Genomic DNA, 12,802 nt, shown 5'->3' on the forward strand with positions numbered 1-12,802 from the left:
CCACTAAACTCTCATGGCCATTGGAGAGGTCACTAAACTCTCATGGCCATTGGAGAGGTCACTAAACTCTCATGGCCATTGGAGAGGTCACTAAACTCTCATGGCCATTGGAGAGGTCACTAAACTCTCATGGTCATTGGAGAGGCCACTAAACTCTCATGGTCATTGGAGAGGTCACTAAACTCTCATGGTCATTGGAGAGGACACTAAACTCTCATGGTCTTTGTTCATTTGTGGTTCTCACCTTTGCCTTTGTCTCCAAAGTGTTACTGTTTGCATAGTGTGTATGTTTGTGCTTCACACCTTCTATGTTGTGATTGTGAGTCCCATAGGGCGGCGCACAATTTGCCACAGCGTCGTCCAGGTTTGGCCGGTTTTGCCTGACTTGGCTAGTTAAATAAAGGTTACAGATAAAGTTTAGGCTTGTTGTTTTGTAAATTTAGTCAACTGTCATTTTGTGTGTTTTACAACAATATACTCCTTCGTTTTATTCACCACAAAGTGAAGGATGCAGAGGATTTGGATGATGACGTTTGGGAACCACCCCTCCCCAGCAAGCGCCCCCGAACGGTCAAGGTCTTCACCCCCCACTGCTATGTCAATCACCCCGTCTGACGGTTCTACATTCACTTTTCATAGACGCCTAGAAAAAGAAAATAGGAGCTTGTGGCACCATTAGTCCTAACAGAATCGGTTTCCCCAAGACCAAGGTAAACAACATGACAAAGACAGCGAAGAGGGGGACCATACGTTGGATCAGGACTAACAAGCTGCTGTTTGTGAAATGGAAGGACACTAGGGAAGTAACCATGCCCACACAGCATAAGGCATTCAATAACAACCATGTCCCAAGGAGGGTGAAAAATTCCATTGGAGCATGAGTGAGGAAGAGTGTCCCCATTCCTGATTCTGTGAAGGACTACAATGCCATCATGGGGGGTGTCGACCTAGCTGATGCTCTGATAGGCTACTACCAGGTCCTCCACAAGACCAGGAAGTGGTATAAGACATTTCTTTACCTGTGGACATTGCTACAGTAAATGCTTTCATTCTCCACAAGCAGATGGCCAAAGCAAAATATCAAACCCCTCTCTCCCAGTTGGCCTCCCGAGAGCAACTGGTGTTGGAAATGGTGAGCGCCACTATCCAATACACATGCCAAATACAAAAGAAAGAACAGCATACATTGCACAAAACACAGTGGGGAAAAAAGGGTGAAATGCCAGATCTTCTGTCCGAAATACCAGTTCGCTTTTTGTTCCCTGGTCAGAGAGGGACTTCTTCAAAGACTATCACGACATGCACAAGCTATGGTGAAAGTGAAATCTAATCATCTACACCTGGGATGTAAAACCAACATGAATGCCATTTGGAAATAGTTCAGCTTATTTCTATTTTTGCACCTTTTTTAGTGAAGGACACGTGTTTGTGTTGGATAAGACATTTTATATATATTTTTTAATGTAACTCTGTTGCTTTTATATTGTTTTTGTAAACAGTTCATTTGTATGTGGGACCAATACATTGGATATGCCTTGGCTAAACGTTCAGGCACTTTGGAGAGGTTGAAAAAACACTTGGATATCCCCTGTATGTCCCCCGACACCACCACAATATTTGAGAGAGGTTGGTGTTGTATAAATTTAGTTTTAATAGTGAGCAATAACTTTTAGGCACATCCAGAGTGTAAAAACAGCTCAATTACCACATTCAGACACTTTGGAGAGGTTGAAAGGACACTTGAATGTACCCTGGATACCCCATAACACCACCACAATGTTTGAGTGAGGCTGATATGGTAGAAATTGTGTTTTTATACTGAACAACTAGCATTTAGGGATTGCAAATATGTAATAGCACTGGAATTATGTCATTTACAGACATATGCCACTTTGTAATTACACATGAATAGTAGTTCGTTTTGGGTATGTTTATGAGGCGAAAATCAACATTTTGCCATTACGTTTAAGAGGTTTTAAGGCAGCTCCTAAATGCAGCTGTTTTAGCCTCGCTCGTGGTGGAGGGGAAATAGAGAAATTACAGAGCTAGGTAACTTAGCTAGCCTTTTGTCAATATGAGGGCGCTGTTTTCACTTTGTAAAAAATCGTTCCCAAATTAAACTGCCTCGTACTCAATTCTTGCTCGTACAGTATGCATATTATTATTACTATTGGATAGAAAACACTCTCTAGTTTCTAAAACCGTTTGAATTATATCTGTGAGTAAAACAGAACTAATTTTGCAGCAAACTTCCTGTCAGGAAGTGAGAAATCTGAAATCGAGGGCTCTGTTCCAGGGTCAGTTTATAAATTTGCATGGAATCTATGGGTCTACATGCACTGCATACGCCTTCCCCTAGATGTCAGTAGGCAGTGAGAATTGGAATGGGGTGTCTAGCTAGATCTGAGGCCGAACAAGAGCTCTTGGAACCGTGGGTGTAGTCTTTTCACCGTTCGTCTTGGCGCGAGACAGACCTCAGGATTGCTTTCTGAAAAGCTGTCGTTATAGGCCTTAGATATATCCGGCTCTGATTTTATTCGATATATGTGTTAAAAACATCATAAACTAGTTATATTAAACCGACTTATAGCAGTTTATATCAGTTGATTGCGATTTTCTGGAATTTCTTTGTCTTGCGTTATGGTGCGTTGGACCCTGCTGCGCCACATGGCTAGCTTTGGCTGCTAATTCTACAGATGAAGAGGGCATTCTACAACCAAACAACGATTATTCTGGACAAAGGACAACTTGTACAAGATTCTGATGGAAGCTCATCAAATAGTAGGAACCATTTATGATATTATTTCGTATTTCTGTCAAAAAATGTTTAGACTATATTCTGCCCAGATTTCGGGCGCTGTTTCGCTGTAACGTAAACTGTATGTCGTAATAAGGTTATTTTTAAAAATCTAACACAGCGGTTGCATTAACAACTAGTGTATCTTTCATTTGCTGTCCAACCTGTATTTTTTAGTAAAGTATATGATTAGTTATTTGATTAGATGATGTGAGTGTCAGAAATATATCCGGATTATTTTGGTCAGTTTGGCTAGTATTCACATTGTTCAACCACAAATTGTACCGCTAAATATGCACATTTTCGAACAAACCAGATATGTATTGTGTAATATGATGTTATAGGACTGTCATCTGATGAAGTTTGAGAAGGTTAGTAAAAAAATGTATATCTTTTGCTGGTTTATTCGCTATCGCTATCGCTAATGACCACTGGCCTCCCGGGTGGCGCAGTGGTCTACGGCACTGCATCGCAGTGCTAGCTGCGCCACCAGAGTCTCTGGGTTCGCGCCCAGGCTGGGCTGGGTTCGCGCCTAGGCTCTGTCACAGCCGGACGCACAATTGGCATAGGGTTAGGGAGGGTTTGGCCGGTAGGGATATCCTTGTCTCAGTATGTAAAATGTAAAATGTAATAAAATGTATGCACTCTACTGTAAGTCGCTCTGGATAAGAGCGTCTGCTAAATGACTAAAATGTAATGTAAAAATGTTCCTTGATTGAATGTGGCTGTGTAGTAAGCTAATATAATGCTATATTGTGTTTTTGCTGTAAAACACTTAAAAAATCTGAAATATTGGCTGGATTCACAAGATGTTTGTCTTTCATTTGCTGTACACTGTGTATTTTTCATAAATGTTTTATGATGAGTATTTAGGTAATTCACGTTGGTCTCTGTAGTTATTCTAGCTGCTTTGGTGAGATTTTGTGATGGTGGCTGCAATGTAAAACTATGATTTATACCTGAAATATGCACATTTGTCGAACAAAACATATGCTATACAATAAATATGTTATCAGACTGTCATCTGATGAAGTTGTTTCTTGGTTAGTGACTATTTATATGTTTATTTGGTCGAATTTGTGATAGCTACCTATGCAGTAAAAAAAATGGTGGAAATATGCAGTTGGGTCTTTTGCTATCGTGGTTAGCTAATAGAAATACATATTGTGTTTTCCCTGTAAAACATTTAAAAAATCGGAAATGATGGCTGGATTCACAAGATGTGTATCTTTCATCTGGTGTCTTGGACTTGTGATTTCATGATATTTAGATGCTAGTATTTACTTGTGGCGCTATGCTAGGCTATGCTAGTCAGCTTTTTTACTGATGAGGGTGCTCCCGGATCCGGGATGGTGACTCGTGAGAAGCTAGCTGAAACATGTCGACAAGCTGAACTATGTCCTAGCAAATCACTTTCAAACTTTAGTGTTATGAAGGAAATGTAGAGATGAACGTATTGGTGCTCGTTAGCCACCTAAACTTGAAAATATGGCCATCCATTAAAATAGAGCAAGCTGGAAAAAAAGATTCAAGTGGAGTAGTTGGTGGTGGATCATGGAGCAGTGGCTAGCATCTGTTTTCAGGTAGGCTGGCTATAATACCCTATAGGCTACAGTGTTGATGTTTGATGGCAGACTGTAATACCCATAGAACTACATGTAGAAGAAGGGTTAGTTATAAATACAGTACCTTGCAAAAGTATTCATCCCCCTTGGCGTTTTTCCTATTTTGTTGCATTACAACATTTAATTTAAATGGATTTATATTGGATTTTCATGTAATGGACATACACAAAATAGTCCAAATTGGTGAAGTGAAATGAAGAAAATAACTTGTTTCAGAAAATTCAACAAAAAAAAATGGAAAAGTGGTGGGTGTATATGTATTCACCCCCTTTGCTATGAAGTCCCTAAATAAGATCTGGTGCAACAAATTACCCTCAGAAGTCACATAATTAGTTCAATAAAGTCCACCTGTGTGCAATCTAAGTGTCAAATGATCTGCCACATGATCTCAGTAAATATACACCAGTTCTGAAAGGCCCCAGAGTCTGCAACACCACTAAGCAAGCGGCACCATTAAGACCAAGGAGCTCTCCAAACAGGTCAGGGACAAAGTTGGGGAGAAGTACAGATCAGGGTTGGGAAACTTTGAACATCCTATGGAGCACCATTAAATCCATTATTAAAAAATGGAAAGAATATGGCACCACAACAAACCTGCCAAGAGAGGGCTGCCCACCAAAACTCACGGACCAGACAAGGAGGGCATTAAACAGAGAGGCAACAAAGTGATCAAAGATAACCCTGAAGGAGTTGCAAAGCTACACAGCGGAGATTGGAGTATCCATAGGACCACTTTAAGCCGTACACTCCACAGAGTTGGGCTTTACGGAAGAGTGGCAAGAAAAAAGCCATTGCTTAAAGAAAAAAATAAGCAAACACGTTTGCTGTTTGCCAAAAGGAATGTGAGAGACTCCCCAAACATATGGAAGAAGGTACTCTGGTCAGATGAGACTAATATTTAAAATCCCAACACCTCTCATCATCGGCAGGGACTGGGAAACTGGTCAGAATTGAAGGAATGATGGATGACGCTAAATACAGGGAAATTTCTGTCTTCCAGAGATTTGAGACTGGGACGGAGGTTCACCTTCCAGCAGGACAATGACCCTAAGCATACTGCTAAAGCAACACTCGAGTGGTTTAAGGGGAAACATTTAAATGTCTTGGAATGGCCTAGTCAAAGCCCAGACCTCAATCCAATTGAGAATCTGTGGTATGACTTAAAGATTGCTGTACACTAGCGGAACCCATCCAACTTGAAGGAGCTGGAGCAGTTTTGCCTTGAAGAATGGGCAGAAAACCCAGTGGCTAGATGTGCCAAGCTTATAGAGACATACCCCAAGAGACTTGTAGCTGTAATTGCTGCAAAAGGTGGCTCTACAAAGTATTGACTTTGGGGGGTGAATAGTTATGCACGCTCAAGTTTTCTGTTTTTTTGCCTTATTTCTTGTTTGTTTCACAATAAAAAATATTTTGTATCTTCAAAGTGGTGGCATGTTGTGTAAATCAAATGATACAAACCCCCAAAAAATCTATTTTAATTCCAGGTTGTAAGGCAACAAAATAGGAAAAATGCCAAAGGGCATTACTTTCGCAAGCCACTGTATCTTTGATGAAACTGGAGCTGTGCAATCGATGAAGCGAGGGAATAGCGTTATAAATGTTACATATTGTTAACCGGGCCCCTTTGTAACTAGCAGACGTATGCAGTGTCGCAATATTGCAGACTGATTACTAGCTAGTTGACTATAAAAGTGTGCGACTGTCATGGTCTTCCGTGAAATAAGAGTTAAAGATATGGGAAGTAGCCATAAACTGATCATAACCCAAACATTACAATGTTTGTGTGTGGCTCAAAACAAATTTTGGGATTAGTTATTAGTGGATTCAATGTGTAGCCGGTGTAGTGTACTTGTTTCTATGCATATCACGAGCTTTGTTGATTCAGCTTGCCCTACCAATATGTTCATGTTGAAATCGCCACTGTGAATGCCAGTGCAACAGACCTTTCAGAATAACTAATACAACATTTAGCCAATAGGTCAAAAACTTTGCACACAATCTCTGCATAATAGTGCAGTTGGGATGTTTTATGTATCATGTTAATTCAAAGCTATACTTAACTATTTGTGTTTGTTTTATTCGTAACATTGTTCATATTTTTCATAGCCAACTTTCATGACTGGCATAATGGATTTGTGTCTGTGTAAATGTATGCATAGATTAACTATGACAGAGAGGTCAGGGATAATGGGAAGGGTTAGTGGTATGGGTTGTCCTGATTCCAAGAGGACAGCACATACTGTATAGTAGTGACATGAATGTGAACATAGTACACAACCTGATAATTCCCTTCGCCTGCAATAATTACTTTCTACTTTAAAGTCCAATTATCAATATGCAAAGATTCATGATTATGCTGGACTATCTACAATACTTTAAGGTTTCTTACATTTTCAATCTCTACCAAATGAATAAACATCAGCAACATTAACATGAAAACATATTGAAGATACATAAAAATATGTATATTTCTATAAAATGTGTATAGATAAATCCTAGATGTGCTAGATCTACTGCTCTGGTGTTTTTCACAGTGTAGGATAGCATTTGTTACCTCCACCCTCAGCAGAAATATCTTGGTCCTCTTTCTCCTCAGCATCTGCCATAGCTGCCTCCTGAGCCTTGAGAATCTACCAAGTCACACACAAACCAATAATATGACATACACAGAAAGGATCCCTTTAAAAATGAATTCATGAGTATCCAAATGTAGCCATAAGATGATAAAGATGTTTAATTGTTTACAAGTTTACATTCTGTACAAAAAAAATCAATGCCATTTTCACGGATGGCCTCACCTCCATCAGAGTTTCGATCGAGGCGAAGTACTTTGACCACCAATCCAACATGCTCTCATCAAACTCTTCCTCCTCCACCTCGTCTCCTCCCTTCTTTCTCTTCTTCTTCTTCCCTCCTTTATCATCCTCCTACAACATCAATGTCAGGTTATATTACAGGTTGCAATATCCCTTTGACTATTTTAAACTACTGTACAACCTTTAACAAATAAACATTCACCTACAAATGCTTTTAACATTAACAGAGACGTAACACCTACCTCAATTTTAACCACCGCATCAGACCCCTGAAAAAAGACCACAAAACATATCATATCAGCCATATTACAACTCAGGAGGTTTTATTCAAGTTGATTATTCAAACGAACATGAATGTAATGGTGTGAGATCTTACAGAGTCCAGCTTAACCATGGTCTCCATCTTCTTGATGGAGGGTTCTGGCTCGTAGTTGACAATGATCTCCTCTGGTGGAGGAGAAAGACTGCATGAGTAACATTTGTACAAATAATTTATCTTCCCGACCTGGGCAAAGTGTACGGGCACTACGAGGGGTGCATGTATGTGTGCATGTGTGTGTACCTTGAGTGTTCCAGTTGTTGGCTTGCTTGTCTGCTGCTCGGTAGATGAACTTGCGTAGTGTGGTGACAGCATGGTTCCCCACTAAGGTGTAGCGACCGAACGCTCTGCAGTCCACCACTCTGATGTTCAGGGGAGGGTGGAGCAGCTCATTCTCAGGCAGATCCTGGAGAACGTAAGTTCACAGGAAATAAATGGGTCACATTTGGCACATGGTGTAATTTCCTTGTTGTAAAACGGTTTTCTGGTTGACAAGATTTCATATAGCCACATTACAACCAACTGATCTCTGTTACAGTAAGGTAAAGATTTCGTTTTCATGACGATATCACAACTTCATGGGAAAGTTGTCAAATTTTGGTTGTTATTAGGCGAGAACCAGGTGAATGATGGAATGATTTTAAAGAGAACTTACCACCTCAAACATCTTAACCAGGGTGCCGAAGTTAGGATTTTTCTTGTAGTTCTGGATCAGGGAAGACTGGACCCCTTTACCGGCACATTCTATGTCCACACGAGGCCTGTCCACCGCGGCTAGGTTGACTCTCTTCAGGTCCCTGAGCCCCCAGAACAGCACCTGGAAACGGGGAACATTTCAGTAACACTTTTTTTAAAGGGTACCTACATCAGGCCTTCATAACCATTAATGACACATTCATAACCTTTCATGACACATTCATAACTCATTCATAACATATTCATAACCCATTCATAACCTGTTCATACCCATTCATAACACATAACCCATTCATAACATATTCATAACCCATTCATAACCTGTTCATACCCATTCATAACACATAACACATTCATAACATATTCATAACGCATTCATAAACCATTCATAACACATTCATAAGCAGTACATAAGCATTTCCCTAAATGTTACAGCAATATTGACAGCTATACTTCCTGTACACTAAGAGGAGGTTAACTCCCACCTCGATCCTGTACTTGCTGAGGACTGGTCTGATGCCCAGAGGGACAGGTAGGATGGGACCACGGTCCATGTCTGTAGGACCGTCGATGGGCGGCAGGTCAGCTTTACCATGCGGACCAATCTGAAACATGAACAGACGTTACAGACATCAACATTACTGATTCATTTGGGTCTAATCAAATAATCTATTGTCACATGACTGGCAGAAATAATATTTAGTTTTACTATTATTAACCTAGGAAATCTTAGAATACATCAACTTTGAAAGTAAAAGTTTGTTCAACTTCTCCCTTTATTTGTCCCACAATCAATTTCCCTCCACTTTGGGACAAATAATCTATTGCCAGCTCACCTGCAGCAGTTCGAAGGCTGCCAGCATCTCTCCAGCGGTGCAATTCCCCCTATAGATCTGGTAGTACTCTAGTTGGGGAGGGAAACGTGGAGGTCCGTAGTGTTCGTCAGCCATCTTGGTTATGGGCTTGGCGAAAGTCCTGCCCATGAACTCTGCTTTGCCCTGGAGTCACATCGTAACATAACAGGAAGACAATCAAAATATAATCCTGAACCTGCTTTGATAAATCAAGGACCACACCATGTCCACAATTATGAATTAAGGTTTAAATATTTGAAAGAATGGTCTCTTTGAAATACTGTACTATCTACAATCCGAGGAAATTGGCTGGTGTTCACATTACAAGCGTTTTAACAGAACAATTTGATATTCAAAAAACGGTAGCATGAATACAATAGAGGGTGTTCATGCCACATCATTCACCAATAGGTTAAGTATGGTATTAGCTTACCCAACAAAGAGGCATGACTTGACAATGAACATGCTTCAAAGCTCAAGATGATACGACAGAACAATGAACATCAACTAGCCTGGTTCCAGATCTGTTTGTACAGTTTTGCCAACTTGACTTTAGGAGTTAGCTATACGCACACACTTCAGAAATGATCTGGGACCAGGCTAAAAAAAATGATGGAAACGACACTCAAACATAACCACTGTACCGCATAAGCAAAAAGCTTCCATTGAAGGAATGCAAGAGGGGTAAGGCTGATGTCCAGTGAATATGTCTTTCCAGTTAGATCTTATACCTCTTGCATGCCTTGGTCCAAGGCTCTACAAACCTGTTCCTGGAGAGCTAACGTCCTGTATGTTTTCGCTCCAACCCTAATCAAGCACACCTGATTCTAATAATTATCTAGTTGATAAGCTGAATCCATATCAGGTTAGTTAGAATTGGAGCAAAAACCTACATGAGAGTAGCTCTCCAGGAACAGGTTTGGAGAGCACTAGCCTCGTACGAATTATCCTGATCAGATCTCGTAAGATCTCGTAAGCTCGCGAGATCAGCATGGTTCGTACGAGGCTAGGAGAGCCCTGCCTCGGGGCATAATGCTCTCATCCACTACTTCCAGACTTCAATCAGAATTCAATTCACACTCTACTTATCCCGAGCCACGGTCATCCAAAACAATGGTGTTTATGTTCAGGAATAGATATCAGATCATCAGTTGAGTAAACATATACATTCTTTCAAATATAATTCATATCAATTCTGTAAAATCAGATAAAGATATAAGTTGCAACATTACTTGACAATGACGCTAACAAAGCACCTACTACTGTATCTACACCATCTCATTCAAATGCAGAGACTCATTTGAATGACATGTCATTTATGTTACTTAGAGGACTGGAGCAGCAAGGAAAGACGGGGTCTGTGTTCTGACCAGGCATCGTGCTTACCACCGTGTCCTGGTCATAGATTTCTATGACGATTATAGGAGGGTCGTCCCTGAGTTCGCCGACCTCTCCGAACAGTTCTACGTTGTCGAACACCATCAGCTGGTCCCACGTGGGACACAGTGTCTCATTCAACACCTGGGCGATAGTGACAATCATTCATTTATTCATTCATTCATACACCATCTTGTTACTCTCGTTTACCATTCTGTTATTCTTATACTTAAATGACTTTAAAGATGATAGAAAGTTATATTTGTGGAATCACTGTATTTTTAAAAACGAATAAACAAAACAAGCATCTAGTTGTCCTACCTCTGTGACCTGGCTGTGTGTGGAGAAGAAGACCCTGGCGAAGGGGTCAGAGAGGCCGCTGCTGTCTGCCGCAAACAGGCTGCGAGCCTGGTACATATGGACCCTCAGCTGGAAGATCTGCTTCACTGTGGAGGAGGGGGGGGGGACATTTATCAATGGGATTCTCTAGCTTCCCTTATTTGTAGTGATACAATATGTGAATAGAATTTGAACTACTAAAAAAGACATTCCCATTCAAGTCAACGCTCCCTGAGGAACATTAGGGATGACCACCACCATAGGGTGCTATAAAGCACAGACCGATCAGAGACCACCAGGGTAAGTCTGAGGTATCTGTCCTTTCTAACCACTCTATTTCTATGTTATATGTTGATATGTTTGGCACATGCATGGGACATCGCCGTCTCCCTTACTCATGTGTCTAGACCGCTGTTAATGCAATCAATGGGATTTTCTAGTTTCCCATATGCATAGTGATATATGTGGTGAATCGGACGCCATCTGTCTCTCAGTCCCTCTTACTCATGTATGTGAGGCTGATGGGAGGAGCAGACTGCGAGCCAGGTCCTTTCAGCATCTTGTTCTCCTCGAAGCCGTTGGGCAGACCAGACAGGAAGTCTTTCCTCTGACGGTTCAGACCCAGCCACAGGTAGATCTCTGTCTTAGCCTGCACTGTCCAGCCAGCTGCCCCAAAGCCCTTCTTGCCAGGCAGCTGGGCACCATGAGGCAAACACATTAACAGAAATCAGATGGAAACAGCAGCAGTGGTTCAGAACAAGTGACAACTGAAATGGAAATGGCTGTTATTATTACTTTTAGGGGATTTCAAACTAAATCAATAAACACACACTGGAAGAGGAAATAGGCGTTTGGTTTTGGATGTAGTCTAACTATTCAAAGACCTTAAGGAAGATGGTTTTGACTTTGCCACAGTCCTTCCCAGTCTCCTCGTCCACCCCGGAGTACAGGATGTCTTTGGAGGGGACACGGGCATAGGCGATTCGCTTGTTATTACTCATCATCCAGATGTAGATGTCAGGGATGCTGTGCTGCGGCTGCAATTACACATCAGTCAGTCAATCAACCAATCAATCAATCTCAAATATATTTACTGTCCCAATTGGGAAATGTATAGTGCAATCAGGGAAAAAATAACAACCATTCAACAAATATACACAATATAAAGGAAAAGAAAGAAGAACAAAGACATCTGTAATGTTATCAATAGTTTTAGATTGATTAACTACTGTATACTTATCGTATATACACTCCTTCCTGACTTACCTCGTCAGCTAGGAACCTGAGCTTGTGGAGAAAGTTCTGCACCAGCTTGATCTTATCCCTCACTGTGTTCTTCTTCACCTGTGTCCTGATGGTTTTAGCCTGCTGACCTAAGTTCTCCTAAAAGCAAACACAATGAGACAAGTACACTTTTTACCACCGACACGCCACACGAATGGCCTGGTTCCTGGACACAGATCAATCACAGTCTTGGACTAAAAATCAGACTCAGTAGAAATAGCTTTTTAGTCCAGGACTAGGTGTAATATGTGACAGAAAATCATATATAGAAACATTACAATCATGGATCATGTGTGCCGTACCAGTTCCCTCATGCAGGACTTGAGTCTCTCTTTGTCTAGCTTGGTCCTCCCAGTCTGGTTCTGGTCTTTGTTAGCCAGAGTCAGAAATTGACTGAAAAAAAATAATTAAATGTCAGTCAATGGCAGTGTACCAAATGGCACCCTATATAGTGCACTACGTTTGACCAGGGCTTACTGGATACAGACAATGTCCTCCTAAAAAACAAGGAATTGAGTAAGACTGTACAGAGCCAGTAGTAGTAATCAGTAGTGATAAAGGGTCAGTATAGAGCCAGTAGGACTCAGTAGGGTTATCAGTATAGAGCCAGTAGGACTCAGTAGGGTTATCAGTATAGAGCCAGTAGTAGGACTCATTAGGGTTATCAGTATAGAGCCAGTAGGACTCAGTAG

The 12,802-nt window shown here is 41.0% G+C and overlaps 1 protein-coding gene across 2 annotated transcripts in view; it reads right to left on the reverse strand.

Moving 5' to 3' along the window:
- LOC129813148 (otoferlin-like) overlaps positions 1–12,802 on the reverse strand; it is a 40,264-nt gene that overhangs the window by 11,373 nt on the left and 16,089 nt on the right. Inside the window, exons 16-29 of one of the 2 annotated variants that reach the window (XM_055865374.1) lie at positions 12,413–12,503; positions 12,093–12,209; positions 11,711–11,863; positions 11,331–11,520; positions 10,809–10,933; positions 10,500–10,631; positions 9,093–9,254; positions 8,742–8,861; positions 8,216–8,377; positions 7,804–7,966; positions 7,618–7,688; positions 7,484–7,510; positions 7,224–7,352; positions 6,980–7,055 (exon numbers count right to left, since the gene is read on the reverse strand). In XM_055865374.1, the coding sequence (XP_055721349.1) occupies positions 6,980–7,055; positions 7,224–7,352; positions 7,484–7,510; positions 7,618–7,688; positions 7,804–7,966; positions 8,216–8,377; positions 8,742–8,861; positions 9,093–9,254; positions 10,500–10,631; positions 10,809–10,933; positions 11,331–11,520; positions 11,711–11,863; positions 12,093–12,209; positions 12,413–12,503 (1,718 nt within the window). Of the gene's footprint in view, positions 1–6,979; positions 7,056–7,223; positions 7,353–7,483; positions 7,511–7,617; positions 7,689–7,803; positions 7,967–8,215; positions 8,378–8,741; positions 8,862–9,092; positions 9,255–10,496; positions 10,632–10,808; positions 10,934–11,330; positions 11,521–11,710; positions 11,864–12,092; positions 12,210–12,412; positions 12,504–12,802 lie in introns of both variants that reach the window. The other variant, XM_055865373.1, reaches the window with a different exon arrangement.

Source organism: Salvelinus fontinalis, chromosome 16, assembly GCF_029448725.1.
Source record: "Salvelinus fontinalis isolate EN_2023a chromosome 16, ASM2944872v1, whole genome shotgun sequence".
Taxonomy (NCBI): Eukaryota; Metazoa; Chordata; class Actinopteri; order Salmoniformes; family Salmonidae; genus Salvelinus; species Salvelinus fontinalis.